Source organism: Mustela erminea, chromosome 6 (genome assembly GCF_009829155.1).
Source record: "Mustela erminea isolate mMusErm1 chromosome 6, mMusErm1.Pri, whole genome shotgun sequence".
NCBI classification, from domain to species: Eukaryota; Metazoa; Chordata; class Mammalia; order Carnivora; family Mustelidae; genus Mustela; species Mustela erminea.
The window spans coordinates 84,915,759-84,943,160 of NC_045619.1; the positions used below are offsets into that span (position 1 = coordinate 84,915,759).

Consider the following 27,402-nt stretch of genomic DNA (forward strand, 5'->3'; position numbering starts at 1 on the left):
AGGCAGGCAGAGAGAGAGAGGAGGAAGCAGGCTCCCTGCTGAGCAGAGAGCCCGATGCGGGACTCGATCCCAGGACCCTGAGATCATGACCTGAGCCGAAGGCAGCGGCTTAACCCACTGAGCCACCCAGGTGCCCCTATTTTCACCTTTCTGAGGAAACTCCATGCTGTTTTCCAGAGTGGCTGCACCAGCTTGCATTCCCACCAACAGTGTAGGAGGGTTCCCTTTGCTCTGCATCCTCACCAACATCTGTTTCCTGCCTTATAAATTTTAGCCATTCTGATTGGTGCGAGGTGGAATCTCACTGTGGTTCTGGTTTGTATTTCCCTGATGCCAAGTGATATTGACCATTTTTTTTCATATGTCTGTTGGCCATGTGGATGTCTTCTTTGGAGAAATGTCTGTTCATATCTTCTGACCATTTCTTAATTGGATTATGTGCTCTTTGGGTGTTGAGTTTGATAAGTTCTTTGTAGATTTTGGATACTAACCTTTATCTGATAAGATATTACAAATCTCTTCTCCCATTCGTAGGTTGCTTTTTAGTTTCGTTGACTGTTTCCTTTGCTGTGAAGAAACTTTTTATCTTCATGAAGTCCCAATAGTTCATTTTTGCCTTTGTTTCCCTTGCCTTTGGAGAGGCATGTCTAGCAAAAAAACTGCTGTGGCCGAGGTCACAGAGGTTGCTGCCTGTGTTCTCTAGGATTTTGATGGATTCTTGTCTCACATTTAGGTCTTAAAAACCCCCTTATTGTTTAGGACATTTTGAGTTGGGTTTTCTATTGCTTCCTGCCAAAAAGCATACATCTAATACAACAGGGATGTCTGACTGGCTCAGTCGCATGCAACTCTCTATCCTGTGGTTGTAAGTTTGAGCCCCATGTGGGGTATGGAGCCTACTTAAAATTAAAAAAAAAATTAAAGACCTTATATAATAGTTCATAGAAAATTTTGGTAAAATGCTTAATAATAAAAATATTAAGGTCCTTTTAAATGTGTATATCCTGTTTTCCAGAGCAAACATAGCCCTGGGAGATCACAGATTCTCTGCTCCCCAGGAGCCCTGGCTGAACTTAAAGTCATAAATTGAAAGTGCCCAGAGAACATGTGCAGGTTCAAAAAATGTACCTTCTATCCTTTTACATGCAACTGTGAATGAAACCCTAGTCTGATTTGCTGGTGGTATTGAAGAGCGAGGAGGCCCACTCTGGGAGAATCACCTCCCCGCAGGAAGCCTAGCCAGAAGATCTAGCCTAGGACCCAGGGCAGTCCCAGTTCTCCCAGAGCCTAGGGAGCTTTGAGCATGACTTTTTTTTTTTTTTTAAGATTTTACTTGTTTATTTGAGAGCGAGCGAGCCCACAAGCAGGGGAGAGGGTTAGAGGGAGAAGCAGGCTCCCTGACAAGTGGGGCTTGATCTCAGAACCCTGGGATCATGACCTGAGCAGAAGGCAGATGCTTAACTGAGTGAGCCCCCCAGGTGCCCAAACTTGAGTCTTGAGACAAGAACCAAACCAGATCCTGCAGGCTGCAGGCTGTGGATAGGGATCACTCTGCTCTTGTTCCTGAGTATGAAGGCCCTTGAATCCTTAAGAGGAAAAAGCCTGCAAGGTCCTCTCTCCCTCTCTCACCCACTTGGTTTCCCCTACACTTTCTCGCTTCTCCCCATCTACCTCACCCCTCATCCTCTCCTCTCTCCACTTCTGTTTCTCCCTTCCCTCTGTCTCCCACTTATCTCTTTTCCCCATCTCCGTGTCCTCTGCTGCCTCCCTTCTCTCCAGCCAGACCTCAGCACAGGAGTGCTGCCGAGAGCATTCCCCTAAGGTACAAGTGTTTTTTCTTCCCTTTCCTCCCCCGCCTTCTTCTTCCCTTCTCCTTCTCCTCCTCCTTCCTCTTTATGTGCAAGTAATATTTATTTCTACCCTGGTTGCTAGTAACAGTGTCATACAATTTTTTGTGAAAATTCACCCTGCCACACTGTGAAAACCTCTAACAGACCCCGACAATGGCCGTCTCTGGCTGGGAGATGACTCGCAGGCTCCCAGAGTGCAGGACCGGCTGGGCCCGGCTGTCAGATGAGTGTCTGCATGGCCTGCAGGCAGAGGGCCGGCAGGGCAGTTTGTAGGTATCAGACTCTTTGAACTTGGCTGTTCAGCTGTCACCAGGCCTCTCCGCACAGGAGGTAGGGCGAGATGGATGGCAGAGTGTAATGACTGCAGAAAGGAGCATCCTGGCAGCTGGCCAGATGGGCAGGAGCCCCTGTCCTGACTCCTTGCAGGCCCGTGCATGTGCTCCAGCCAGTGCCTGGTTAGAGAGGAGGCACCCAGGGGTCCTCTAGCTGAGGCCACGAGCCAAGGTTTCACCTCTTCACAGCCCACAGAATTGTAAGTACCGCCTCCCACCACAGCATCATCTTTGTGTGGGGGAGGGGAGCTTCGTGTCCCAGAGTTTCCTGCTCTAACCTTCCCCTGGATCAGACTAAAGGACTCATAGCAGTTGTCTGGAGGGAGGGAGTCCGCCAAGTGGGCCAGCATCAAGCCCACACCTCCTCTTGGGCAATCTGAATCACCAGAGAGTTGGGGTTTCGGGAGGACATCACTGACCCCCCAGGACGCCCTGACTGTGGTCTACTCTGAAAGTGGCTCCTTCAGCTGCAGTTGAGATCACACGTATGTTCCGGCTCTGGTACAAGCGAGCCCAGGATGTGTTGCCACCGCTTCCCCCATCCCTTCCCCTCTCTGTACAGGGACTGCTGCTCCTTCTTATCCAGAGAATCCTGGCGCATCATGCCATGAGGGAGGAGCTTCAAGCTCCCGGGGAGCAGTGCCCTGAGACCCACCAGGATCTTTAAGAAATGTTTCTTTTATTCCCTGAGTCCCCTACTCAACAACATAGCTGCTTGGGAAAAAATGTTGGAGATCATTTAAGCCAACCCCTTTACTTATTTTTTTTTAAGAGACTTTGTTTATTTATTTGAGAGAGAGGGACCAAGAGAGAGCATGAGAGGGGAGAAGGTCAGAGGGAGAAGCAGACTCCCCATGGAGCTGGGAGCCCGATGTGGGACTTGATCCCAGGACTCCAGGATTATGACCTGAGCCGAAGGCAGTCGCTTAACCAACTGAGCCACCCAGGCACCCGAGCTAACCCCTTTTTTTAACTCTGTGGACGGCATGCACGGTCCAGTAACTGGCCCAGGCCTGGGACCCAGTTGCTTGATTAGTGGTTCGGCACTCTGTCCTTGCAACCTGAGCCATCTTCTGTGTAAACCCCTCTGCCTCACTTTTCCACCCTCCATAAACCAGTCCTACCCGCCCGGGATGCCCACAGCCTTGCCACAAACCTCTTCAGCCCTAGCCTCACTAAGGCGCTGCTGTTCTCCATCATGTTCCCTAGAGTTCAGCCATCCAAATCCCGGCCATCCCTCAAGGCCTTTGAATCAACTCAGCACAGTCTGTTTTCACTGGTGGAGCTGTTGGACCAGAGCAACAGGCTTGTTCAAGACTGCAGGGCTCATTATCTGCTAGGCCAGAGAGAGCACCTGCCATGATGTCCTTCGTCCCTTCACAGGGGGTGGCACCGCTCCTCCCAGGCAGGGACCTACTGACCAATGAACGACCTATGAATTGTAAACCGGCTGAAAGGCATTGAGCCCATAGGGGAGATGCTAGGAAATGAGGTTAAGTTCAGGGGACCCCCCGTGCACCCATGTTTGATTGGCAAGGCTGGCTCCATGTGGAGACAATAGGCTGAGAGGAGAGAAGTCTTTGCTACAGTCTCTCTGACTCTGGAGACAACATCCTCTGCTGGGAGTGGAGAGAAGCTCTCATCAGGCACAGTCTCTTCCAAGAGATGCAGTGTCAAGTGGAGGCCAAGAGGAGAAGCCCAGTTTCTATACTGACCAGCAGTGTGACTAACTGCAACTGCTCCTTCTTGGTCTCTCTCACCCAGTAGCCAGAGCCTCTGCCTTGCCCCACACAGTGTCAAAGACAGTGAGACTGACCTACTAGTAAGGTCTGGGGAGTCATGACACTTTGCTCTTAGAGGCAGGCACTCCTGTGGGCACCGGCCAAGAACAAGAACATTCCCTTACACATACCATCCCTAAAAACAGAATACTCATTCCACAGCATATAATACACAAATTATTACAATATCACCCCCCCTTCAAATCCAGGATCCAATCTAGGTTTATATATTGCATTTAGCTGTTGTTTATCCTGATCTTTCTCTCTCTCTCACTCTCTCTTTTTTGTCTAGAACAATCTCCCACTGTAGTGGGTTGAGTGGTGGCCCATTAAAAAGATATGTCAACATCTGGGAGCAGATGAATGTGACTATATTTGGAAGAAGGGTCTTTGCAAAATATAGTTAAGGATCTTGAGATCATCTTGGATGAACTGGGTCCCCAAAGATAATTGTCTTTATAAGACAGAAAAGAGAAGACATAGACACAGAAGAGAAGGCCATGTAAAGACCAAGACAGAGATTACAGATGCAGCCACAAGCCAAGGAACACCAGAAGCCGCCAGAAACTGGAAGAGGCAAGGAAGGACTCTCCCCTAGAGCCTTTGGAGGTACAGACCTGCCAATATCTTGATTTTGGACTTTCAGCCTCCAAAACTGTGAGAATGAATTTCTTGGTGTTTTAAGCCACCAAGTTTGTGGTGATTTCTTATGGCATCCCTAGGAAATGAATTTTCCCACTTAAAAAAAAAAAGACACTGACATTTTTGGGATGCTTGGGTGGCTCAGTTGGTTAAGCATCTGCCTTTGGCTCAGGTCATGATCCCAGAGTCCTGGGATCCATCAGGCTTCTTGCTCAGTGGAGAGCCTGCTTTTCCCTCTCCTTCTGCCCCTCCCCCTGTTTGTGCTTTCTCTCTCAAATAAATAAATACAATCTTTAAAGAAAAATGACACTGACTTTTTAAAGTGTCTTGGAATTGTTGTACTATAGAATGTCCCAATTCTGAAATTGTCTTCAGATTGACCTTTTAAAGTCATAAATCAGATCTAGTCATTCCCCTGCTTAAAGCCCTCCCCTGGCTTTTCATTGCATTAAAATAAAATAAGCTATAAACTCTTAGCTCTGTTTTACAAAGGCCTGCGTGCCCAGACTCCTTCCCACATCTTTAACCTCACCTTTCCCTCTCTCCTCCTAGCCCATCTTGCTCCCGCTTCACTGACCTTTCTCTAACCCCTGAAACATGCCAAGCTCATCCCAGACTTACCCCTATGCTCTGGCTCTTCCTTCTGCCCAGGTGACAAGCAAATACTATTCTTGATCTTTGATCCCAGATGGGGGAAAATAGCTAGGAAGGACATTCTTGGAACAATTGGGGGAATTCTTATAGGATTGTTTATTAGATAATATGGCTCTATCAGGGTTAAACTTCTTGAGTGGGTTAATAGTACTGTAGGAAAAGGTCTTTGTTCTTAGGAGATGCATGCTGAAGTCTAGGGGTAAAATATCATGATGCCTGAAACTTACTTTCAAAGGGATCGTGGCAAAATATTGACAACTGGAGAGTCTGGGAGAAGGGTATAGTGGTGTTTACAGTGGGCTTCTTTCAACTCTTCCTGGGTTTGAAACTCTTCAAAATAAAATGGGGGAAAAGATGGACAATTTAAAGAAAAAAAACTTCATCCTAGAATACTCAAATTTCCACGTGCATCCAAAATCACCTAGGAAGTTTGTTAAAACGCAGATTCTAGAGATTCAGAAGACCTGGGTGGGGCACTGGGATCTACTTTTTAATAGTCCCTCAGGTGACTGTCAAGCCCTCAGGCCATGCCCTGAGGAGAAAAAGTCACCTAGTGTTCCGCGTCCATAAGCTGCTCTCCTGTTCTCCAGCAGAGGGGTAGGGTAGCTGATTGGAAAGGTCAGGAAGGCAGGTGGAGATGGGATTTTATGATGGGGCAGGACTGGAGACTGTGAGCATAGTAGACGATGAGGAGGCTGGGGGTGGTGTTTGAAGGCAGAGAATGGATTTTTGCCCTGCTTCCCTGGCTTTTTGCTTAAGGGTGGGAGTTGCCGGGGCAGCTCCTGGAGATAGGTGAAGAATGGAGTCAGGGTTCTGAACTCCTAAACCAGTGTTGCTGTTCTACTTTACACACACTTATGAATTTTTCTCAGCTGTAGAAAGAAGGTCCAATAACGGTGAATTCCCCAAATTTCAATGTTCCATGAACCAGGAGTCTTAGATGTACGGACTGCAGACATGTCATTCTAGCTTCTGACCAGAAGGTGGCAGCAACACATTTCTCTCTAGTTTCTGGACCACTTCTCAAGGGAAAGATATTTTTTCAGGTGCCTCAGAGTTCCCCTTCAGTTTAACCAACATTATTTGACCTAGATCCTATGCTATACTCCACAGTCACAAAGGTGACTAAGACCTGATCCATGACCTCAAAGATCATATTGTCAGGGATGGGGGAGTCAGACATATAACAAACTGGTGCTAGTTTACTAGCTGTGTGACCTTGGGCAAGTTGCTTAACCTCTCTGGGCCTCAGCTTTTTCAACTGTAGAACGGGAATCATAATAGTCCTTATGTTGTAGGGTGATTTGAAGGATTAAAAATGATAATGTGTGTAGAACGTATGCCATATAGGAAATGTTAGCTATTACTGTACAATACAATGAGAAAAGGGATGGCATGGAAAAGACACCCAGAGTGCCCTCTAACTGGGAGGAGTGGAAGCCCCAGATGGAGATAATGGGGAAGGGATTCCATTCTGGTGCAGCCACTTTGTCAGTGGGGACCCTGTGGCTGGACCAGTCGCCTGGGAGAGAAGCCACTTTGAGAAGTGTGGAGCTGGAATGATCGTGGTTGAGGCTCCTCTTGGCTTCTATGGGGCCAGAGCCCAGAGAACATCAGCAGCGCCTGACCCACCAGGATGTGCCTTCCTGCAGAGGGAGCCACTCCTAGCTTGCTGTGCAATCTCAGACAGGCAACGTTGTCCCTCTAAACCTTGAGTTCTATCTAAGTGATGGGAACAGAGACCACAGAACCACGGGATGGGGCCGAGTCCCACATCCAGGCACTGTGGAGATTCGGCTGGAGAGTCAGCTAGTTCAGGGGCAGCAGGACTTGGAGCTAGGGGTATGAAGGGGAAGCCCTAGGAAGGCAAAGAGATCTTGAGGATGACACTGGACTACCCCCAGGATGTGGACTGGAGGTCAAGCCAGTTCTAGGGTTCTGAAGGGCAGGGGGACCCCAGCTGACACTTAGTTACAAGTAATTAGGGCTATGGCATGGCTCCTCTATGTCTCAGTTTCCTCTCCATCACAGAGCAGGGGAAGAAGGCCAGCAGTAGTGCTGAGCACCTACTGTGAGCCTCATGACATGCTATTTACTCTGTGTACAAGTAATACATGAAGTACTTAGATCTCACTTAGATGTCACAACACCCAGGGAGGGAGGGGTCATTATCCCTATTTTTTACAGATGAAGAAACAGAAGCTCAGAGAGGACAAGTAAGTTGCCCAGGGTCACACGGCTCAGAAGTGCCCAGGCTGCTGGCCTGATCTCTTCTCCTATGACCTTTTCCTTCATTCAACTTTAGCCTCCGTTGCCCACTTCCTTAAAAACACTCTGGAAATCTTATAATTCATAAATACCACAGTTCTAGAATCACAAATTCCTGCATCTCAATCTCTGAAAAAACTTCCTACTCCCCCCCCCCCGTGCCTCTTTCAATTCTTCTGTACGAGGAGTGTTATTTGACCTTGCCCAGGAGGCCAGCTATGGACCTTTTTACTCTCCCAATCTCCTACCCTCTCTCGCCCACACACCCCTTCCTTGTCTAGCTTTAAGTCCATGGCCTGCCATTCGGCAGCACTCTTGCCAGTAAACTTCATTGCTCACCTTCCTTGCAAACCTCTGAACGCATCTGTCATTCCCCTCCAAGCCTTCACCAGAGCAGCAGAAGAGGACGAGTATTCCTAATACTGGCTAGTACTTACCAGCACATATTAGCACTGAGTGCCTCATAAATGGTAACTCAGCTAACCCTCCCGTAGCATAGGTTGGTACAATTCTCATTGCCCCATTTGTGGACAATGAAAATGGAGCGAACAGCGGTGAAAACACTCACCCAGACCCCAAAGCAAACAGCTAATTAAACTGAGGACCCAGGCAGTCTTCCCAGAGTCCATGTCTTCTTCAGTACATTGAGGAAAGATCAGCCAGGCAGTACTTGGCTCCTTCTACCCTGGGTCCAGAACTGCTCTCAGCCACTAGGAGGGGCAATCCAAAAGAAGTCCAGATCCTCACCGTGTTCGCAGCTGACAGCATCACTTGGGCAGTCAGTAATGGTAATAGTAAGACTAACTTCCAGCCATTACCGTATGTATCCTAAGTATTGAATCCTCCCACCAACAGTGTGAGGTAGAAGTTACGATGATCTACATTTCACTGCAGGACATGGAAGGACATTGTAAATTCCTGCCTGTATTCCTACAACACAGAATGTTGGAGTCAGATGGGAGGCTTGGCCACTGGATACCGGAGCCCTGGCTCTCAATCATGACCCTTTCTCACCTTTCTTCTGGCCTTAAGATCTCCCAGGCCCAGCTCTTTCTGAGTAAGGGGGAGGAGGCTTCTCTGACTCGCTAGCCTGCCTTGTTCCCCCACCCAGGCCCCGGCCTCACTCCCTCCACAGCTCCCAGAGCCCTGCCGAGGAGGCTCTGGTTCCCTCTCCTCTGAGGTACCCGTGTGCTGAGCTGGGAGCTTAAGCAGCGGAGAGGTGGGCACTCCACCTGGAACTGCCTGAGCCCAGCCCAAGGGGCCTCTATGTGATTCTCAAAGGCCCAGATCTACCAGCAGCTCAGTATAAAGACAGAGTCGGGAAGGACCAGCTCAGACTCCCAGTTTGCTCCCTATGGACAGTAGACAGGGACGGGCTAGGGCCTAGGCTGGGGTAAATGGGGGTCTTGGCCAATGGCAGCTGGAGTCTCAGAGCCTAGGGCTATGGCAGAAAGCACCAAAGTTTCCCCAGCATCCTGCCCCACCCTGACATATACACACACAGCCCCCAAGCTCCTCCCCACTGCCCAAGCCAGACCCTACTCCTCCCCACTCCTAGAAGTCAAGGGGACAAGCCCAGGTTTGTCTGTCCTGTCCCCCCGCCCCCATCCTTCTTCTTCCCATTCCCCTGGCAACCAAACCAGATCCATCAAGGAGAAGGACCTGGCAGCTGTGCAGGGAGAGACTAATGGCCCGGAAGGAGGGAGGGGCCTGGAGAGGAGATGAAGGAAGGCGGTAGATGTGAGCGGGCGGGCGTTGGCCCATCTCAGAGGACACACAAAGGAGGGGAGGTTCCTCTGCCCTGCAATGCTGAGGAGCTGGCTGGCCAAGGAGCCGCCCTCCTCTCCCCCTCACCCAGAGATCCAGCCTGGAGTCCCAAACCTGCTTTCCCAGATGCCCAGCTCTGGTCCTCAGGGCCTGTCTGAGGTGGACCTGTCCGTGCTGGAAAGCCCTGGAGTCCGCGGCAGCAGCAGCCCCCTGGCTCTTGGCAAACCCAACGGGCCTCAGCAGCCTGCCTCCTGCAGACCACCTGAGCTGCCTCTGTCCACTCCGGGGCGGCCTGTGCCTGAGTTCTGGAAGCTGCAGACATGCAAAGGCCAGACGTCAGCCTTCCCGATAACTGGGGTGGGGGAGGGCCGGATGGGCTGTGTGGTTGTGTGTGTGTGATGTGTGTGCGTATAAGTGAGGTCCTGCTGTTACATTACGCGGATGCATCTTGTGTGCATAGGCTTGTGGATCTGCTCTGGGGCCTTCTCTCTCCTCTTTCAGTCCCTGGACCACTAGCAATGGGCACTTTCTCCTTCCCCATCTCTTCCCCATCCAGCCCTACCCATCCCTGGCTACCTGCAACTCCTCCATACTGGTAACCGGTTCCTGCCAGTCACTTCATGTCTCAGCCTTGGCAGCCGCTGCCGCCCCTCAGCCCCCTCCCCTTCCTACCTCAGGAATTGCTCTGGTTCCTGTAAGGCCCGTGACTGAGCAGCAGTTGGTTGGGGGAAGGGAGAATCCAGGAAAGCCAGACAGCGGACAACCACCTCATTCAGCTCAGCCCCTGGCAGGGCACCCACCCTCCCGTGTGGGACCCCCGAGCTGGGCCCAGCCACCCTCTGCACCCTCTGCTGGGCCCACCCAGCAGGGGTCCAGCTTTGGGAGCTGTGTCTTTAAGGCTGAAACATCAGCAGGCAACCCCCTGGCCAAGTGTCCAGAGGAGGGGGAGGGGACATGGCCAGTCCATTAGCAGCAGAGCTGGCGCCAGGCAGCAGACCTCCACTGGACCCTGGGGATTACGGAAGGATCAGCCCTTCCCCACCCCCTCTTGGCTCCCTCGGCCCTCCTGTCCCCTATTTCTCCCTGGGTGTGGTAACAGGGGTAGCTGACAGCAGGTAAAAGCAGGGCCTAGCCTTCAGGGGACAAGTGGGGGCACAGGCCCCAGGGCCCAAGCCAGGCCAACTCTCCGGGGCCACCTTCTCACTGCTCATGAGCCAGCAGCCTGCTCTTTAACCTCCAGGCCTCCTATCCCCCCATTATTTTTTGTACTGAGGTATAACTGACCTAACATTAATTTCAGGTGGATAATGATTCTACATTTGTACATCGATTTTTACCAGCTCTTGCAGGCAGGAACCCCAGCTCCAGTCAGGCCCTCCCAGCCTAGGTTCCCCGCTCTGGATGTTGCTGGAAGGATCCATCCAGCTGAGCCCCCAGCCCAGGCCTGCGGGTGGTCGCCAGGCCCGCTTCCTTCCCGGCCAGCAACAGGGGGAATCAAGTAGGCAGGGCGCCAACAACCTTGGAGGGAGGGTGCGGCTCTCTTGCCGCTCCGCAGGGGTGGGGCGTCCCCCTCCCCACAGAGACCCGCTGTCAGGCCAGTGGGAGGAGCTGCCCGTGCCCCCCCTGAGCCCGAAGGCCTATAAAGCCGCCTCGCTGCGGTCCGCAGCTCCCTCCCAGCTCCCGGACCAGCTCTGCCCGCGGTGAGTGCCAGTCCTCGGCCGCCATGAGCCACCCGTCGGGTCTCCGAGCCAGCGTCGCTTCCACCTCCTACCGCCGCACCTTCGGGCCACCGCCCTCACTGTCCCCCGGGGCCTACTCCTATGCGTCCAGCTCCCGCTTCTCGAGCAGTCGCCTGCTGGGATCGGCGTCCACCGGCTCCTCGGTGCGCCTGGGCAGTTTCCGCGGCCCCCGGGCGGGAGCGGGCGCCCTCCTGCGCCTGCCCTCGGAGCGCCTCGACTTTTCCATGGCCGAGGCTCTCAACCAGGAGTTCCTGGCCACGCGCAGCAATGAGAAGCAGGAGCTGCAGGAGCTCAACGACCGCTTCGCCAACTTCATTGAGAAGGTGCGCTTCCTGGAGCAGCAGAACGCGGCCTTGCGTGGGGAGCTGAACCAGGCCCGGGGCCAGGAGCCGGCGCGCGCCGACCAGCTGTGCCAGCAGGAGCTGCGCGAGCTGCGGAGGGAGCTCGAGCTGCTGGGCCGCGAGCGCGACCGGGTGCAGGTGGAGCGCGACGGGCTGGCGGAGGACCTGGCGGCGCTCAAGCAGAGGTCAGGGAGCAGGGCCGGGTTTGGGCGGCGGCCGTCGAGGCGGCTGCTCCTCGCTCCGCTCCCTTCCCCACCAGTCGCCTGGGGGAGTGTCTCCTCTCGGTCTGCACAGGAGTGCGCAGGGAGCAAGGCTTGCCCGCGGGCTCTCGCCCCCGCCGACCCTCCCCCACCACTTTGCAGCCTCTCTGGGGAGGGGAGGGAGGAGGAGTTACCATGCCTCCCCTGTGGAAAAAGGGGTCCCATCTCATCTCCCAGTCCGTTAGAGAGAAAGCAGGCGAGGCCATTGGGCCGGTTGAAGACCCGTCCTCAGCCCTGGACAGCAGCAGCCTCTAATCTAGACCCTGGGGTGCGCGGCCCGATGGTTGGGCGATGACTCTGCCCCTCAGCCTCTGCCCACCCTTCTTGCCAGGTTGGAGGAGGAGACGCGCAAGAGGGAGGACGCGGAGCACAACCTCGTGCTCTTCCGCAAGGTGAGCCCGGGCCCCACGTCACCCAGTCTCCCCACGTCTACCCCCGCCTGCGTATCTAGGGTGACGTGTGCGGGCGCCAGGAGGCGACCAGAAGCCTCCAGAGACAGGCAGGGAGGCCTGGCCCTTCCCCGGCCTGAGCAGCCCCTCCCTGCTCTTGAACCCCCTCGGCCACCCCCCTAAGGACGTGGACGACGCCACCCTGTCCCGCCTGGAACTAGAGCGCAAGATCGAGTCTTTGATGGATGAGATTGAGTTCCTCAAGAAGCTACATGAGGAGGTAGGTGGACCGAGGGTCAGGGCAGGCTTCGAAGGTTGCAGGTGGTCGCATTGGAGCTGAAACGCAGACGGTGGAGGAGACTGCCGCTGAGGGATTGCCCTGGGGAAGAGAAGTGAGATTCGCTGGGTTAGACGCAGCCCCTCAACCCCGGTCTACAGGTGGTTTGACTCCCACCCCTGCGCCACCTGGTGGCGAGCAGCGGAGCTGCACCCTGGAACTTGGCCGCGGCCTTGGAGCGGACCGGGGCGCAGGACGCGCAGACCAAGCGCGCTGCGCTCCCTGGCGCCCCCATCTGTTCGTTCGAGTGTTTCTTTTTCTGCGCGTGAACTGCTAGGCAGGCCTGCGTGAGATCCGCGCGGCAACCTCAACAACTTCTTGTCCTGGGCGGCAGGAGCTGCGAGACCTGCAGGTGAGCGTGGAGAGCCAGCAGGTGCAGCAGGTCGAGGTGGAGGCCACCGTGAAGCCGGAGCTGACGGCGGCGCTGAGGGACATCCGAGCGCAGTACGAGAGCATCGCGGCGAAGAACCTGCAGGAGGCAGAGGAGTGGTACAAGTCCAAAGTGCGAGAGCCCGGGAGGGTGAGGGAGGGTCTGGGCGAGTGGGGCGCAGCAGGGAGGGTGCGTCCCGCCAGCTCACGGCCGGGTTGCCTCGCGCGCCGCAGTACGCGGACCTGTCCGACGCCGCCAACCGGAACCACGAGGCCCTGCGTCAGGCCAAGCAGGAGATGAATGAGTCCCGACGCCAGATACAGAGCCTGACTTGTGAGGTGGACGGGTTGCGCGGCACGGTGAGTTTCGGGCTTCGGGCCCCGGGCGGCGGTGGGGGTGGAGGCTGTTCCCCCAGTGACCCCCTGCTGCCCCCAGAACGAGGCGCTGCTCAGACAGCTGCGGGAGTTAGAGGAGCAGTTTGCCCTGGAGGCGGGCGGGTATCAAGCGGGCGCCGCGAGACTCGAGGAGGAGCTGCGACAGCTGAAGGAGGAGATGGCACGGCACCTGCGCGAGTACCAGGAGCTCCTCAACGTCAAGATGGCCCTGGACATCGAGATCGCCACCTACCGGAAGCTTCTGGAGGGCGAGGAGAGCAGGTGGGGGCAGTGCTGCTGGGGGTGGGAGGATGGTGGGGATTGGGCGTTTAGGGAAGGGGTGGGGCCTGGGCCGAGTCGCTCACCCCTGGTTTCGTTCCCAGGATCTCTGTGCCAATCCATTCTTTTGCATCCTTGAGTATAAAGACGACTGGTGAGTCTCCCACGCCTGGCTTTAAACCTCCCTGTCCCCTTGTCCGCTTCTGCCCTGACCAGACTCTTGCTATGCCCCTGCTCAGGGATCGATTCTGTCCATGAACTTCTGGGTCCTAGTCTATACTCAGGCCTGCTCCTCATGCCCTGCCACTCCCCTCCCCTTCCCTCATAGATGAGAGGCAGGGCTTAGAAGGAGAGACACCACAATCCTCTCTTCCACCCCTTCATCCCGCTTTTTCCAGTACCTGAGGTGGAGCCTCCTCAGGACAGCCACAGCAGGAAGATGGTTCTGATCAAGACCATTGAGACGCGGGATGGAGAGGTGAGATGGACCACTTGAACCCAGGACCCCATCATTGGCCATATTATTTCTAGGCCCCAACATGGCTGCAGCTGATTTTTTTTAAAGATTTTATTTATTTATTTGACAGGCAGAGATTATAAGTAGGCAGAGAGGCAGGCAGAGAGAAAGAGGAGGAAGCAGGCTCCCCGCTGAGCAGAGAGCCCGATGGGGGGCTCGATCCCAGGATTCTGGGACCATGATCTGAGCCTAAGGCAGAGGCATTAGCCCACTGAGCCACCCAGGCACCCCATGGCTGCCGCTGATTTTAGAGTATTGCGGGTTAGTGGTCTTTGGAGCAAGAGGGACAGAGAGGAGGTGGATGGTCAGTCAGGAGCCTCCGCTCGTTTTGCTGGAGAAGGAGACAGCATACCCCAAAGGAGATCACAGGGGGGTTGTGCTGAGTGGTTTGTGCCCTTCACATGCCTTGCCCCACCAGGTGGTGACCGAGTCCCAGAAGGAGCAGCGCAGTGAGCTGGACAAGTCTTCTACTCACAGCTACTGAACCCATTGGTCCAGAGCTCCCTGACTCTGCCCTAGCCCTACTCCAAGTCCCAGACCCCAGTACCAGTACTGAATTAGACCTCTCTGGCTCTGCATGTGTCTAAGGGATTCCACAAGTCACCCCTTCCCGGGCCTGTGGCCAAGCCCTACCCAGCCAGCCATAGCTGGCCCTTTCCTCCCTGCCCTGGCACGTATCTGTGACCTATATGCCCTATATATGACCTATATATCCCCTTATCGAGTCCTAGTAAGAGGCCGGCGATCTCCAGATCTAGTCATTATCCCATGACCAGTGGAGTGGGCCAGGATCTGAGTTCCACTTTTGAATCAAATAAAACTGCTGTCAAGAGAAACCTCTCCAGTGCGTTTGTCTCTATGGAAGTGCGGGTGGCTGTGGGGATGGGGCTCAGCAGTATTTTTCCCTTGCCTCTAGTCATTTCTTTCCTGCATCCTGTATCTTGGCATCTGTGACTCCTCTATCTATCCTTCTCCTAGTTCTACATCCACTGCTTCTCAACTTCTGTGTGTCGGTGGCAGCCCTGAATGTCCAGGAGGTGCCTTCTGGGTGCACCCTAGCCCCTCAAGCTAAGCGTGTCCAGACAGGGCTCCGCACTTCCCTCTCTACCTGCCATCATGTTCTTCCTTTGGGGTTTCCCACTCTAGAAGAGGTTACCACTAAGGGGAACGAGACTGCCACATTAGAACACCTCATCTTCTACCCCTTCTTTTCTTCACCTAGCCACCAATTCTGTAAATTCTACTTCTTAAGTCTTGTCTTGTTCTCCCTGTCCCCACTGCCACCACCCTAGTCCACCCACTGTTTGCCTGGGTCTGTTATCTCCCTCACTGATCTCTTTCCCCTGGCCTAGTCCTGCCACCCACCTAAACCTACTTGACACTCTTAGCAAATCAGACTCTGCCACCATCACTCCCTATCCTGCTTGAAAATGTCTCCTTCTACAATGCCCACTAACTCTACTCCATCCTGCCCTCGCCTTCAAGTCAAAATCCCTTTGAGTTTGTTTAAAGATTTTATTTATTTGTTAGATCACAAGTAGGCAGAGAGGCAGACAGGGTCGGGGTAGACGAAGGCTCCCTGCTGAGCAGAGAGCCCATGAGGGGCTCAATCCCAGGACCCTGAGACCATGACCTGAGCCAAAGGCAGAGGCTCAATGCACTGAGCCACCCAGGTGCCCCTCTGAGTTTTTTAAAATTATCTTTTTCACTCAATTATTGTGCTACATGCAGGAAGTAAGCCAGAGTCCCTGCTCTCAAGGAGCCCCCAGTCTGGGGTAGGGGACAGGGACTTACCAGCAGGTCGTTCCAGCCTTGTAAAGAGTGCTATGACTGGGAAAGAAGATGACATTGTGGGGACATGAGGAAGAGCATTTAAACCAGCCTCACAGTAAAGGCACGGCTTCCCGAAGGTGGCCCCACCATGCTGAGCACTGAAATGAGCAGGAATTATTCAGGAAAGCAGGGAGAGAAAGAGGCCTTTCTAGGCAGATAAGTCCATTGGGAGGGACAGAAAGCCAGTTTGCGAACTGGAACTACTTCTCTCATCTGGAATAAAGGACAGAAAGGAGGAATGGCACTGAGGTTGGAAAGATGACACAAGGGCTGGGTCATGCAGGACTTCACATGCCATATGAAGGCTTTCCAAATGCATCCTAAGGAAAGGGGGAAAAAACGTGGTTTCATCAGAGGGGAAAGCATTCAGATTCTCATTTGAGACAAATCACTCCTGCCATGGTGTGCAGAAGCCATTAGGAGGTGGAGAACCAGGCAGAGGCTGTTGCAGTGAAACGGGCAAGAGGGGTTAGCGAGCAGAGACATGGGTGGATCTGAGAAATAATTGGAGGGAGGGACTCTGCAACACCTAAGGAAACAGTGCCTCTGGGGGGCCGAAGGGAAATAAATAGCAATGACCGACGGTTTTGGCTTGAGTCAGGCAGATGGTGGATCTTTCACAGAAACAGGGAAGATGAGAGAGGAGGGGAGGAGGGGGCCCAGACAACAGTCCGTTTTAGGCCTACTGAGTGTGAGATGCTCTGGAACAGCCCGGAGGAAGAGCTGACAGGCAGGCAGATCCATAGGTCTGGAGTCAGGTGTGATGGGATATTTTGAGAAACTGAATCTATCAGGATGCTAGCTATCTGTATCTCATTTTTTAAAGAAACATACCTCATTTTTTTTAAGAAAAAGAAAGAAATAGCTCATGTAACCAGCCAGTGGTAGGCAGGCGCGGAGGGCTGTTGATTCAGTAGTTCAATGATGTCATCAAGGACTTAGATTCTGATCAAGGTTGTACTCTGCCTTCCTCTTGAACTTTTGTCCTTGAGATAGTTCTCCTCATGGGCCCAAAATGGCTGCCAGCAGCTACTGCACGGTACTTCCCTCTTCACATCCAGTGGAGAAAAGACAAAAACCTCCTCTCAGGTATGAGATATAAGTTCTTTCCTTTACACTATCTGACTAAGGCCACTGTTGTGCCCAATCTTGGAGTAGTAACAGTAGCCAGGGAAAGCTAATCATCTGATTAGCTTGGGCTAATCATCTGATATGGGGTAGACACTGAGGAACAACCACAATGTCCGTTGCAAATTTTGTGCAGGCTTCTCAACGCCATTGCCCTCCACACATGGATGCACATATACATGCATTGTTTATACCTCTTGCTTTCTCTCCCTTTCACTCAGTGGCACTTATTATCCCAGAGGAGAAATATCACTACCCAGGAACAGACGAAAGCTTTGGAGTTGCCTCAGAAAGGCAAGGCAAGAGAAAACTTTCAAGGGGGAGTGTTGGCTGCACCAGAGGATGCTGGGAGCATGGGTTAGATAACAGTTGGAAAATCTGGGCTCTATCACAAGGAAGACCAGGGAGACTACGGGAAGGGCCTCCTCAGGGCAGGGCGGTGTCAGAGACGAAAACACCGCCACCTGAAGAGTGAGCCTAGGTGAGGGAGTAGAGAGTGGATTACACCCTTGAGATACTTGAGCATAGGAAAGAAAGAACCAGAGCAAAGACCTGCATTTGAGAAGTGAAATTTTGGAGAAAGGCGAAACTAAACCAGTAGTTTTCAAGTAGTAGGTAAGGAAACTTTGTGATATAAATTACTGGGTCAAGACCAACATTTAAAAAGAAAAATAATAAAAAGTGTTGGAGTGTGGTGAAACTTTTCAATTTATATACATGTGTACTGGCTTGTCATATAAAACACATTTTTTTTGAGATTGATTTGTTTATTTGACAAAAAGAGACACAGTGAAAGAGGGAACATAAGCAGGAGGAGTGGGAGAGGGAGAAGCAGGCTTCCTGCTGAGCAGGGAGCCCAACTGGGGCTCAATACCCTGCCCCTGGGATCATGACCTGAGCTGAAGGCAGATGCTTAACAACTGAGCCACCCAGGGGCCCCTAAAATGCATTTTTTAAAAAAATCTTGGATTGTGGCAAAAAAAAAAAAGAAAGAAAGAAAAAGAAAAAAGAAAAACAAAACCCATACTTGAACATGTTTAAATGCTGGAGAGAATTAGAAAAAAATCAAATTGTCATGGGTGGATCCAGACATCTGCTGAAATGACACTAACTCAGACTTGGCTGTGATTGAAGAGTTTTAGGAAAACTCTAAATCCAATTCCAACCAAGGGGGATCAGATGCTAACCTCAGGAAGACAGGGCTGGGATTTGATTGTAATTAAGAAAGCTTATACCATATTGATTTTATCATACTCAGCTTGCTGGAAGCATGGAGCCAGTTCCCATGACATCTATAAGAAGGTCATCTCAAAAGCAAGGAGGTGACCTGGGGTAGGTCCTAGAAGGAACCCGACGTGGTGGGCATGTGGGCAGATGTCCTGGACCCCAGGGAGGTGCCTGCTATGGTAGCAGGGATGATTCCTCAGGGGCCGCCTATAGCGGGTGGAAGGAGCTCAGTGATCCGTACTTCGAACAACAGACGCAACAGACATCTCAGGCAAAGGGGAGTAACTTGTGACCTGACACCTGGAAATAAGGGGACTGAGAGTGGGAGTGGCTTCACTGAAACCCGGAAACACTGGGCTGGTGGGGGGGCGGGGATCTGGCTTCCCAGGAAGAACGGCTCTGCAGCCCTCCAGGCCCCACTGAGCCTGAGAAGCAACAGAAAGGCCCCTCAGCAGCAGGAGCCCACTGCTCCCTGATGGAGGGTTCTACAGCTTCTGCGGCTCCTGTCCTCAGGAGCCAATGCCCTCATCCTCCACCCCGGTTTCTGCTTCCCATAGTTCCTTCTTACTTATGGCTTCAAATGTCCTGTGGCTTCCAGGGCCTAATAGCCTTTGCATGCTGTCTTCTGGGGCTCTCTTTAGTTCTGCTTTCACTTCCTTGCACGGAAAATGCCCACTTGATAGCCTTATTATAGATGATTATAGATATTATAGATTATATAGATTATAGATATAGATATTATTATAGATAAATTGACATTTCCCATTCCCTCTGTGAGAGGGATGTAAGCAGATCCCACACACGGAGCTCTTGGGGCTGATGGGCTGCTCAAGCCATCTGGGCACTTCCCAGCCCACCATTAACAAATGTTGGTAAGTGCGGAACAACTGTTGGCTGTATTTGTTACATAATCCCACCGTTCCAGCAGATGTTTTTTAAACTCCTCAAAGAATGTGAAAAGTACCATTTTAATTTTAACAGCACGGTGATTAAGAATCTGCATTTAAATCTTGGATCTGTGCTTACTAGATGCACGAAAGATCTATCTAGTATCTTTGTCTGGGAAAAATACTTGGCCTCTCTTTGCCTCAGTTTCCTCACCTGTAAAATGGAGACAACTATAGCAGGATTATTGTGAAGAATAAATGAGATGATTCAGGCAGGGTTCACCGGTCTTGACTATCCTATAGGCAGGGGAATGAGGGGACATGGTGCAGAATATGGCCTCCCACACAGCTTCCCTCAGCAAGGTGGCCTGGGATGGTCATAAATTATAAACCGAGGATTTCAGTTGACTTATTCTTCAGAGTTTTTTTCCATTTCAAGAGGACAGCCTGAGCATGTCCTGCGGCTTTTCTTCATACTGTATTAATTTCCTATTACTGGTGTAAAAAATTACCACAAACATGGTGGCTTAAAACAGCATATTTATTTATTTATTTATTTTTAAAGATTTTATTTATTTATCTGATAGACGGAGATCACAAGCAGGCAGAGAAGCAGGTAGAGAGAGAGAGGAGGAAGCAGGCTCCCTGCTGAGCAGAGAACCTGATGCGGGGCTCGATTCCAGGACCCTGGGATCATGACCTGAGCCAAAGGCAGAGGCTTTAGCCCACTGAGCCACCCAAGCGCCCCTAAAACAGCATATTTATTATCTTCCAGTGCTGTTGTTTAGAAGTCTGAAATGGAATGACAGATCTGTGTTCCTGCTGGAAGCTCTAGAGAAGCCTTATTCAGCTTCTAAAGACTGTCTGCATTCGGTAGACTTTGGCTCTTCCATCTTCAAAGCCAGCGACCCCATCACTGATCTCTGCTTGCCTCTGGTAAGGATCCTTGTCATTACATTGCGCACACCAAGACAAGCCAGCATAATGTCCCCATCTCAAAACTTTTAACTTGTGCCCTTAACATCCCTTTGCCATGGAAGAAAGTAGCCACAGGCTCTGGGTACTGGGATGCAGACAGGGGAAGGGCATTTTTATGCTTACCCTTGGGCCTCTGGCCTCCAAAGATTCATGTTGGTCTCATCTACAAAATATATACACCCCATTTCAGGGCTCCCCCCAAAGTCTTAACCCTATAGCATCAGCTGAAGGGCAAACTCTCATCGAGATGTCATCAGCTCAGAAGTCTCAAATCTTACCACTTAAACCACCTACAGGCTCTGGGTAAAACAGAGCCCCCTCTGTGGGCTTGTGACACTAGAAGACAAGTTATCTGTTCCTAAAATACAATGAACAGGCAGAAGGTAACAGCTAGAGACATTCCCACCCAGAAAGGGAGAGCTGAAAGGAAAAAGGTTGTGAAGCAAATTTAAAATCCACCTGGCAAAACAACGTAAGGTTTCAAGGCCTAGGAATGATCTTCTGTGGCTCCTGGTCCCCCCTTTCTGGCCTCACTGTCTGGCCTTCCTCTACCCATTTCAAAATACCTGAGCTATTCGTTTCCTGGGGGTACATTCTGGGGTGGGGGTTCTGACAGCGTTCTTTCATTTTACCCTCCTTGTGGCTCTTTCAGCACTAGCTGGCAGTGTCTGCTTGCAAGACGTTCTCAAGAACCATGTGGGTCTCCTGTGTATGGCTCTGGGATTCACTCCATTAGACAAGAGGTGCCTCCACAGATCTTTTTAGACAATCCCATTTCTATGCTTGGTTTCTGCTGACATGGCTGAGGAAATCCATGGGTCATATGGCTGATCTCTCCAAAGGGGCCTTCGTGTGATTGAGTACTCTGACCTTTGATCCTTCCTAGCCACTAGTGAAAGATTGTCCAGGTACATCCTCGGATTTCTCCTCAGAGCACACTTTCCTGAAGGCGAATGGCCTAATTTCTGCATTGTTTGCCACCTGAGTGGGCTGAAAATTCCTTAAATACCAAGTTTGGATGCCTTTCTGCCTCTTCCTCTCAGATTTTACACTAACCAAGCAAGAAAAAAGATCGAGCCACACTTTCAATACCTGGCCATACAGATAAATACCCCCGTTCACACTTACAAATTCTGCTTTCCACATAACTGTGAAACACAATTCTGCTAAGCTTCCTGCTACTGTATAAAAAAATCTCTCCTTTCCTCCGTCTACTAATAACACATTCCTCATTTCCTTCTGAGCCCTTTGATGCTGGCAGTACCTTTAACGTCCATGTTTCTCCCAACTGTCTGTTTGTGGTGATTTAGGTATTCTGTGTGCGCTTCCTCGCTCCCCTCTGAGCCCTCACTAGCAGACTGCAACATTTCCTATTTCTACTAACAGTCTATTGAAGCCAAAGTAGGCATTTCCTATCATCCTCCTCAAAGTTACTCCAGACTCTATCCATTACCTAATTCCACAGTCACGTCCACATTTTTAGTTATTTATTATAATAGCATCCATTTCCAAGTACCCAAACCAGCATGGGTCAGGGTTCAACCAGAGAAGAAGAACTGGCAGGAGACACGTTAAGAGATCTGTTGCAAGGAACTAGATCACACGATTGTGGGGGCTTGGTGGGCAAATTCAAACCCCGTAATGCAGTCCAGGAGACAGAGTGGGCTGCCCCCTCCCACCTGGAAGTTGCTGGAACATCAGTTGCTGGCAGTTGTGAAAGCTGCTGTCCACAGTCAAGGAAGCCCCAGCTCTGCCCTGAAGGCCTTTCAGCCAATGAAATCAGGCTCACTGAGCCGATCCAGGATAATCTCCCTTAAAGTTCAACGGTTGATTTTATTTATTTTTTTTTAAGATTTTATTTATTTATTTGACAGACAGAGATCACAAGTAGGCAGAGAGAGAGAGAGGAGGAAGCAGGCTCCCCACTGAGCAGGCTCGATCCCAGGACCCTGGGATCATGAACTGAGCCAAAGGCAGAGGCTCTAACCCACTGAGCCACCCAGGTGCCGTGGTTGTGGATTTTAATCACATGTAGTAACCTTCACAAGAACAACTACATTTGTGTTTGGGGACTGTAGCGCAGCCAGGCCAACACATAAAACTGACGATCAAACATCCAAATCCTTAGAAATGATAGAAAATATATACCAGCAAACTACACATACTTAGCTATACCCTGAAACAAGCAAACAAACAGACAAAAAGCATTCTTACAGGTCCAGAAATCAAGATAATTATTTTCCCCCAAAAGGTCCTGTTTTATTGTTTTCAGTATAGTCCTAGAAGTCCCCAAAGAATGAAAACCAGGTACTCCAACAAATAATTGAACATGCATGTTCATAGGGCACCATGTATAATAGCCAAATGATGGAAGAAATGAGAATGTTCATCACTAGATGAATGGATAAACAAAATGTGGTCTAGCCACATGATGGACTAGTATTCAGCTATAAAAAGAATGGAATACTTCTATACACCACAAAAGGGATAACATCGGAAACATTACACTAGGTGTAATGTTACACTAGTGTAATGTTACACCTGGTGTAATGTTACACTAGGTGTAACATTACACAGTTCATTACAGAAGTTGGGCACAATAGGCCACATATATATGATTCCATTGGTAGGAGGTATCTGGAGTTGGGAGACACAAAGCAAATTGATGGTTGCCAGGGAGTGAGGGGACGGGAGAATGAGGAGTAACTGCTTAATGGGTATGAGATTCCTTTTGAGGGGATGAAAATGTTTTGGAACCAGATAGAGATGGTCATTATACGATGCTGTGAGTATACTAAATGCCACTGGATTGTTCACTGGATTTTAGGGGCAGTCTTTAAACTACAGGGCTGATGCCTATTTGCCTGATACCTTGTCCTGGGATGATTAGGACAGCGGAACGTTACCTCCTGGAGCCAGAAGAGACAGGCTCTGGAGAGGTTAGTTTGCATATCAAAGGCATGCTCCTGGCTGAGTCCTCTGCTCTCTCTAGTTTTGTGTCTTTTTAATTTCTTTTTTAGGATGTCAAAACACCATAATATACTGAAAATTAAATATATATATTTATGCACACAGACACAGAGTTGACCCTACACAGTCAAAAATCCATGTATAACTTCTGACTCTCCAAAAACCTAACTACTAAGAGCCTGCTGCTGACAGAAGCCTTGCTGATAATAGAAACAGCCAATTAATACATATTTTGTATGATATATATATATACACATATGGTATCATAGATTGTATTCTCATGATAAAGTAAGCTAGAGAAAAGAAAATGTTATTAAGAAAACCATAAGGATGAGGTGCCTGGGTGGCTCAGTCAGTTAAGCATCTGCCTTCGGCTCTGGTCATGATCCCAGGGTCCTGGGATCAAACCACAAGTCAGGCTCCCTGCTTCTCCCTCTCCCTCTGCTCCCTTGTTCCTGTTCTCTCTCTCTCTCTATCTCAAATAAATAAATAAATAAATAAACGATAAGGAAAAGAAAATGCATTTATAGTACTGTACCGTTTTTATAGAAAAAAAATCCACATATAAGTACTTGCACAGTTCAAACATGTTGTTCAAGGGCCAACTGTATGTATACATATGTACAATACCCAAATCATCTGAAAAATTCTAGAATGCTCCCATCGAAGATTAATTTAGGGATGCACTGTTCCAGATTTTACAAAGGGATAAATAGATAGTATGAAAGAAAAGTTTAAAAATAGAAAATGGATGCAGAAATTCTTAAATCTGTCCTGTAGGAGTTTCAGTGGGAGAGAATAAAATAAACTAGTACTTCCCAAACTTCAGCATGTATACAGATCACGCAAGGATCTTATTAGAATGCAGATTCTAATTCCGTGGGTCTGAGTGGGCGGTGCCGCCGAGCCATGAACCAGACTTTAATAAAAATTCTCCAACGCAGAAGATAGGTGTAATTGCAAGGCCCTTCAAGTGCTCCTTCAGATAAATCAAAACACATACTAGGACATGTTACATTTAGATTTCAGGGCTCTCAGACCCACTCCAGCCCCCACTGAATTGGAATCTGCATTTCAAGTCTCAAGACATGAAAAATAAAGGGAAAATCCCCCTCCCAGAGAATGCCTACAAAGGAATAAGGATCATGGCGACGTCAGACTTCTTATCAGAAACACGGGATACAAGAGGATGACGAGAAGTACTGCAAACACGCCTAGACATCATCTCAAACCTAGAATACTAACCTCAAAGTCTCAACGATTTGATGAAATTTTAAGACGAAGAATTCAGAATTTTATCACCCACAGATTCTCTCTGATAGCATCTTTAGGGGAGCTACTCCAGATAGGAAGTTAAGCCAAGGAGTAGAGCAGACGCAGCAGCCTAAGCACCCACACAGCCCAGCCACCGTCGATGCCACCGTCTCCCTCCACATCCCCTTGGGCTGCTGGCCCTTGAGACTCGCCTCCTTCCAGCTGTTTGCGGATAAAGTTCCCAAGATGGCAGAGGACTTCCGTTCTCTGAGCACTGGGGAGAAAGGATTTGGTTTTAAAGGTCCCTGCTTTCACAGGATTATTCGGGGATATCTGTGCCAGGGCGGTGACGTCACTCGCATCGAGACACTGGCGGCAAGTCCATCTACACGGAGAGATCCGAGGTTGAGGATTTCATCCTGAAGCACTCAGGGCCTGGCATCTTGTCCCCGACACCTGCTGGAGCCAACCCAAATGGTTTCCAGTCTTTCATCTGCACTGCCCACACTGCGTGGTTGCCGGGCAAGTGTGTGGTCTTTGGCAAGGTGAAGGACGATGTGAATATTATGGAATATTATGAATATTATGGAAGCCATGGAGCGCTTTGGGTCCAGGAATGGCAAGACCAGCAAAAAATCACCATTGCTGAATGTGGACAAATCTAATAAATTTGACTTGTGTTTCTTTTTTTTTTTAAGATTTTTATTTATTTATTTATTTGACAGAGAGAAATCACAAGTAGACAGAGAGGCAGGCAGAGAGAGAGAGAGGGAAGCAGGCTCCCTGAGCAGGGAGCCCGATGCGGGACTCAATCCCAGGACCCAGAGATCATGACCTGAGCCGAAGGCAGCGGCTTAACCCACTAAGCCACCCAGGCACCCTGACTTGTGTTTCATATTAACAACCAGACTATTCCTTTCATAGCTCAGGAGAGCACCCCCTCACCCCTATCTGCTCAAAGTGTTTTATAATCTCCCTGCTCTCACTGCATTTTTGTGGGTTCCATATTTTCCTTGCTCCCCTCCCAGTCTAGCTGAATTGCAGAGTTAATGAATATGACATGAAAACTAAACAAAAAATGAAAGCAGTCATGGAAGAAACTGGTGGGATATGAAAAGCAAGGGTAATAAAAAGCAAAAGTACTGAAACTTTAAATCTAAATAAATACTAATTACAAAATCAAAATATTTTCAAGATAAAAAAAAAAAAGCCATGAGGGTCATCTTGTGTGGACACGTAGAGCCACCTGCCTCTCCTCCCTCTGTCTATCTCTTCAGTCATTGGCAAATATCTATTGAGCACCTTCTCTGTATCACGTCATAGGCCAGCTATGGGACAAGGCTGCCCTGTGGGTATAAAGATGAGCAAAATAAACTGTTCACTCATGGGGGTTACAGTTCAGTAGAAAATACTGATGATGATAGTAAGCAGGCAATTAAATGTGTAACTAGAAACTAGAAGTGCCATGAAGGGGAAAAAAAAAAAAACAAAACAAAAAAACAAGGCATTGTGAGAGGGAACAGTAGTGAAAGGAATAATAGGGAAGATCTTTTCTGAGGAAATGAGAGGGAATATAGCATCCCAGTAATGGCTTAAAATGACAGTAGCTGGGGCGCCTGGGTGGCTCAGTGGGCTAAAGCCTCTGTCTTCGGCTCAGGTCATGATCTCAGGGTCCTGGGATAGAGCCCCACATCGGGCTCTCTGCTCCGCAGAGAGCCTGCTTCCTCCCCTCTCTCTCTGCCTGCCTCTCTGCCTACTCGTGATCTCTGTCAAATAAATAAATAAAATCTTTTTAAAGAAAAATGACAGTAGCTGACATTTATTGAGTGCTTACTCAATGAATTACTTATATAAATTACTCAATAAATTACAAGAATTAACTCATTTAGTCCTCAGAACAACCTAGTAGGTAGATACAATTATTATCCGTATTTCACAGATTCACAGAACTGTTCCCAGTTCACGTAGCTGGTAAGGAGGAGATGGGATTTGAACCCAGGTGGCTTAACCTCGGAAGCTCCACTCAGTGCTGAAGTTGGGAAGGAGTCGGCCAGCTTGGGAAAATGCCCTAAGTGTCCAGAAAGCACTCTCAATGTTTCAGGAACTAAAGGAAAGCAGATACTGCAGATACTGGCAGATACTGCTACCAGTCCTCTAAAACCAGTTTTACTTTCCAGCAGAGTCAAAAAAATCGGGGGACATACCACTGCTGAGAATAAAGGCGGTATTTCCTAGCTTGCGGGAAAGCTGGGAGGGCCATGTGATAAGTTCTGGCCAATAGGATGCAAGCATAAGTATCACGTGGCAAATTGCACCCTTCTTCCTTAAGGCATAGCTGGCCAGAGTCCAGTTCCTCCTCTTCTTTGTTCCTTCCTCCAGCCTGTTGTCTGTTGCTCACGTGCTGCCAGCCCCATACCTGGGGATCACAGAGTAGTAAGCTGGAAGATGCTGCCCTACTAGCCGTGGACTGCCTACTATTGGAATTGTAAAATTATTATTAATAATTATAATTTTTTAGAGTAGTTTCAGGTTCATGGCAAATTGAGTAGAAAGTATAGAGCGTTCATGTACACCTCCTGGCTTAATCAGCTCAGGCTACCATAACAAAATTCTATAGATTGGGTGGCTTAAACTATACAGGGTCAGAGGTGAAAAGTCCAAGTTCAAGGTGCCGTCCTGGTTGGTTTCTGATTGGGGTTCTTTTCCTGGATGGTATACAGCTTCCTTCTCAGTACGTCCTCACAGGGGGGTGGTGGGGAGCAAGTTATTTGGTGTCTCTTCTTACAAGGGCCCTATTCCCTTCGTGAGGACCCCACCCTTATGACTTCATGTAAACCTGATAATTTCCCAAAGACTCCACCTCCTGGGGCACCAGGGTGGTTCAGTCCTTAAGCATCTGCCTTTGGCTCAGGTCATGACCCCAGGGTCTTGGGATGGAGCCCTGCATCAGGCTCCCTGCTCAGCCAGAAGCCTGCTTCTCCCTTTCCTACTCCCCCTGCTTGTGTTTCCTCTCTCACAGTCTCTCTGTCAAATAAATAAGTAAATAAAATCTTAAAAAACAAAACAAAGACCCCATCTCCAAATACCATCACATTGGGGCTAGGCCTTCAACATAGGAATTTGGCAGGGCAGGGGCAGGGGGTACTGATACAATTCAGTCCACAGCACTCCCAGTCCCCACACACATACGACCCCACCATCATCCTGTACCACAGCGTTCTACTG

The 27,402-nt window shown here is 50.0% G+C and overlaps 1 protein-coding gene across 1 annotated transcript; it reads left to right on the forward strand.

Annotated features, from left to right (window-relative positions):
- Positions 1 to 10,901: 10,901 nt before the first annotated feature.
- PRPH (peripherin) lies at positions 10,902 to 14,732 on the forward strand. The gene is made up of 9 exons (XM_032348096.1): positions 10,902 to 11,559; positions 11,966 to 12,026; positions 12,208 to 12,303; positions 12,695 to 12,862; positions 12,964 to 13,089; positions 13,166 to 13,386; positions 13,488 to 13,537; positions 13,782 to 13,861; positions 14,319 to 14,732. Exons 1-9 carry the CDS (start codon positions 11,018 to 11,020, stop codon positions 14,382 to 14,384), a joined length of 1,410 nt encoding a protein of 469 aa, XP_032203987.1. The 5' UTR covers positions 10,902 to 11,017; the 3' UTR covers positions 14,385 to 14,732.
- The last annotated feature ends 12,670 nt before the right edge of the window (positions 14,733 to 27,402 follow it).

Bases quoted from the DNA above. Each gene is read 5' to 3' on its own strand.
- PRPH (XM_032348096.1), top strand. From the start codon at position 11,018: ATGAGCCACCCGTCGGGTCTCCGAGCCAGCGTCGCTTCCACCTCCTAC. The intron at 11,560-11,965 runs GTCAGGGAGCAG...CCTTCTTGCCAG, and splicing joins CTGGCGGCGCTCAAGCAGAG to GTTGGAGGAGGAGACGCGCA. The intron at 13,538-13,781 runs GTGAGTCTCCCA...CGCTTTTTCCAG, and splicing joins CTTGAGTATAAAGACGACTG to TACCTGAGGTGGAGCCTCCT.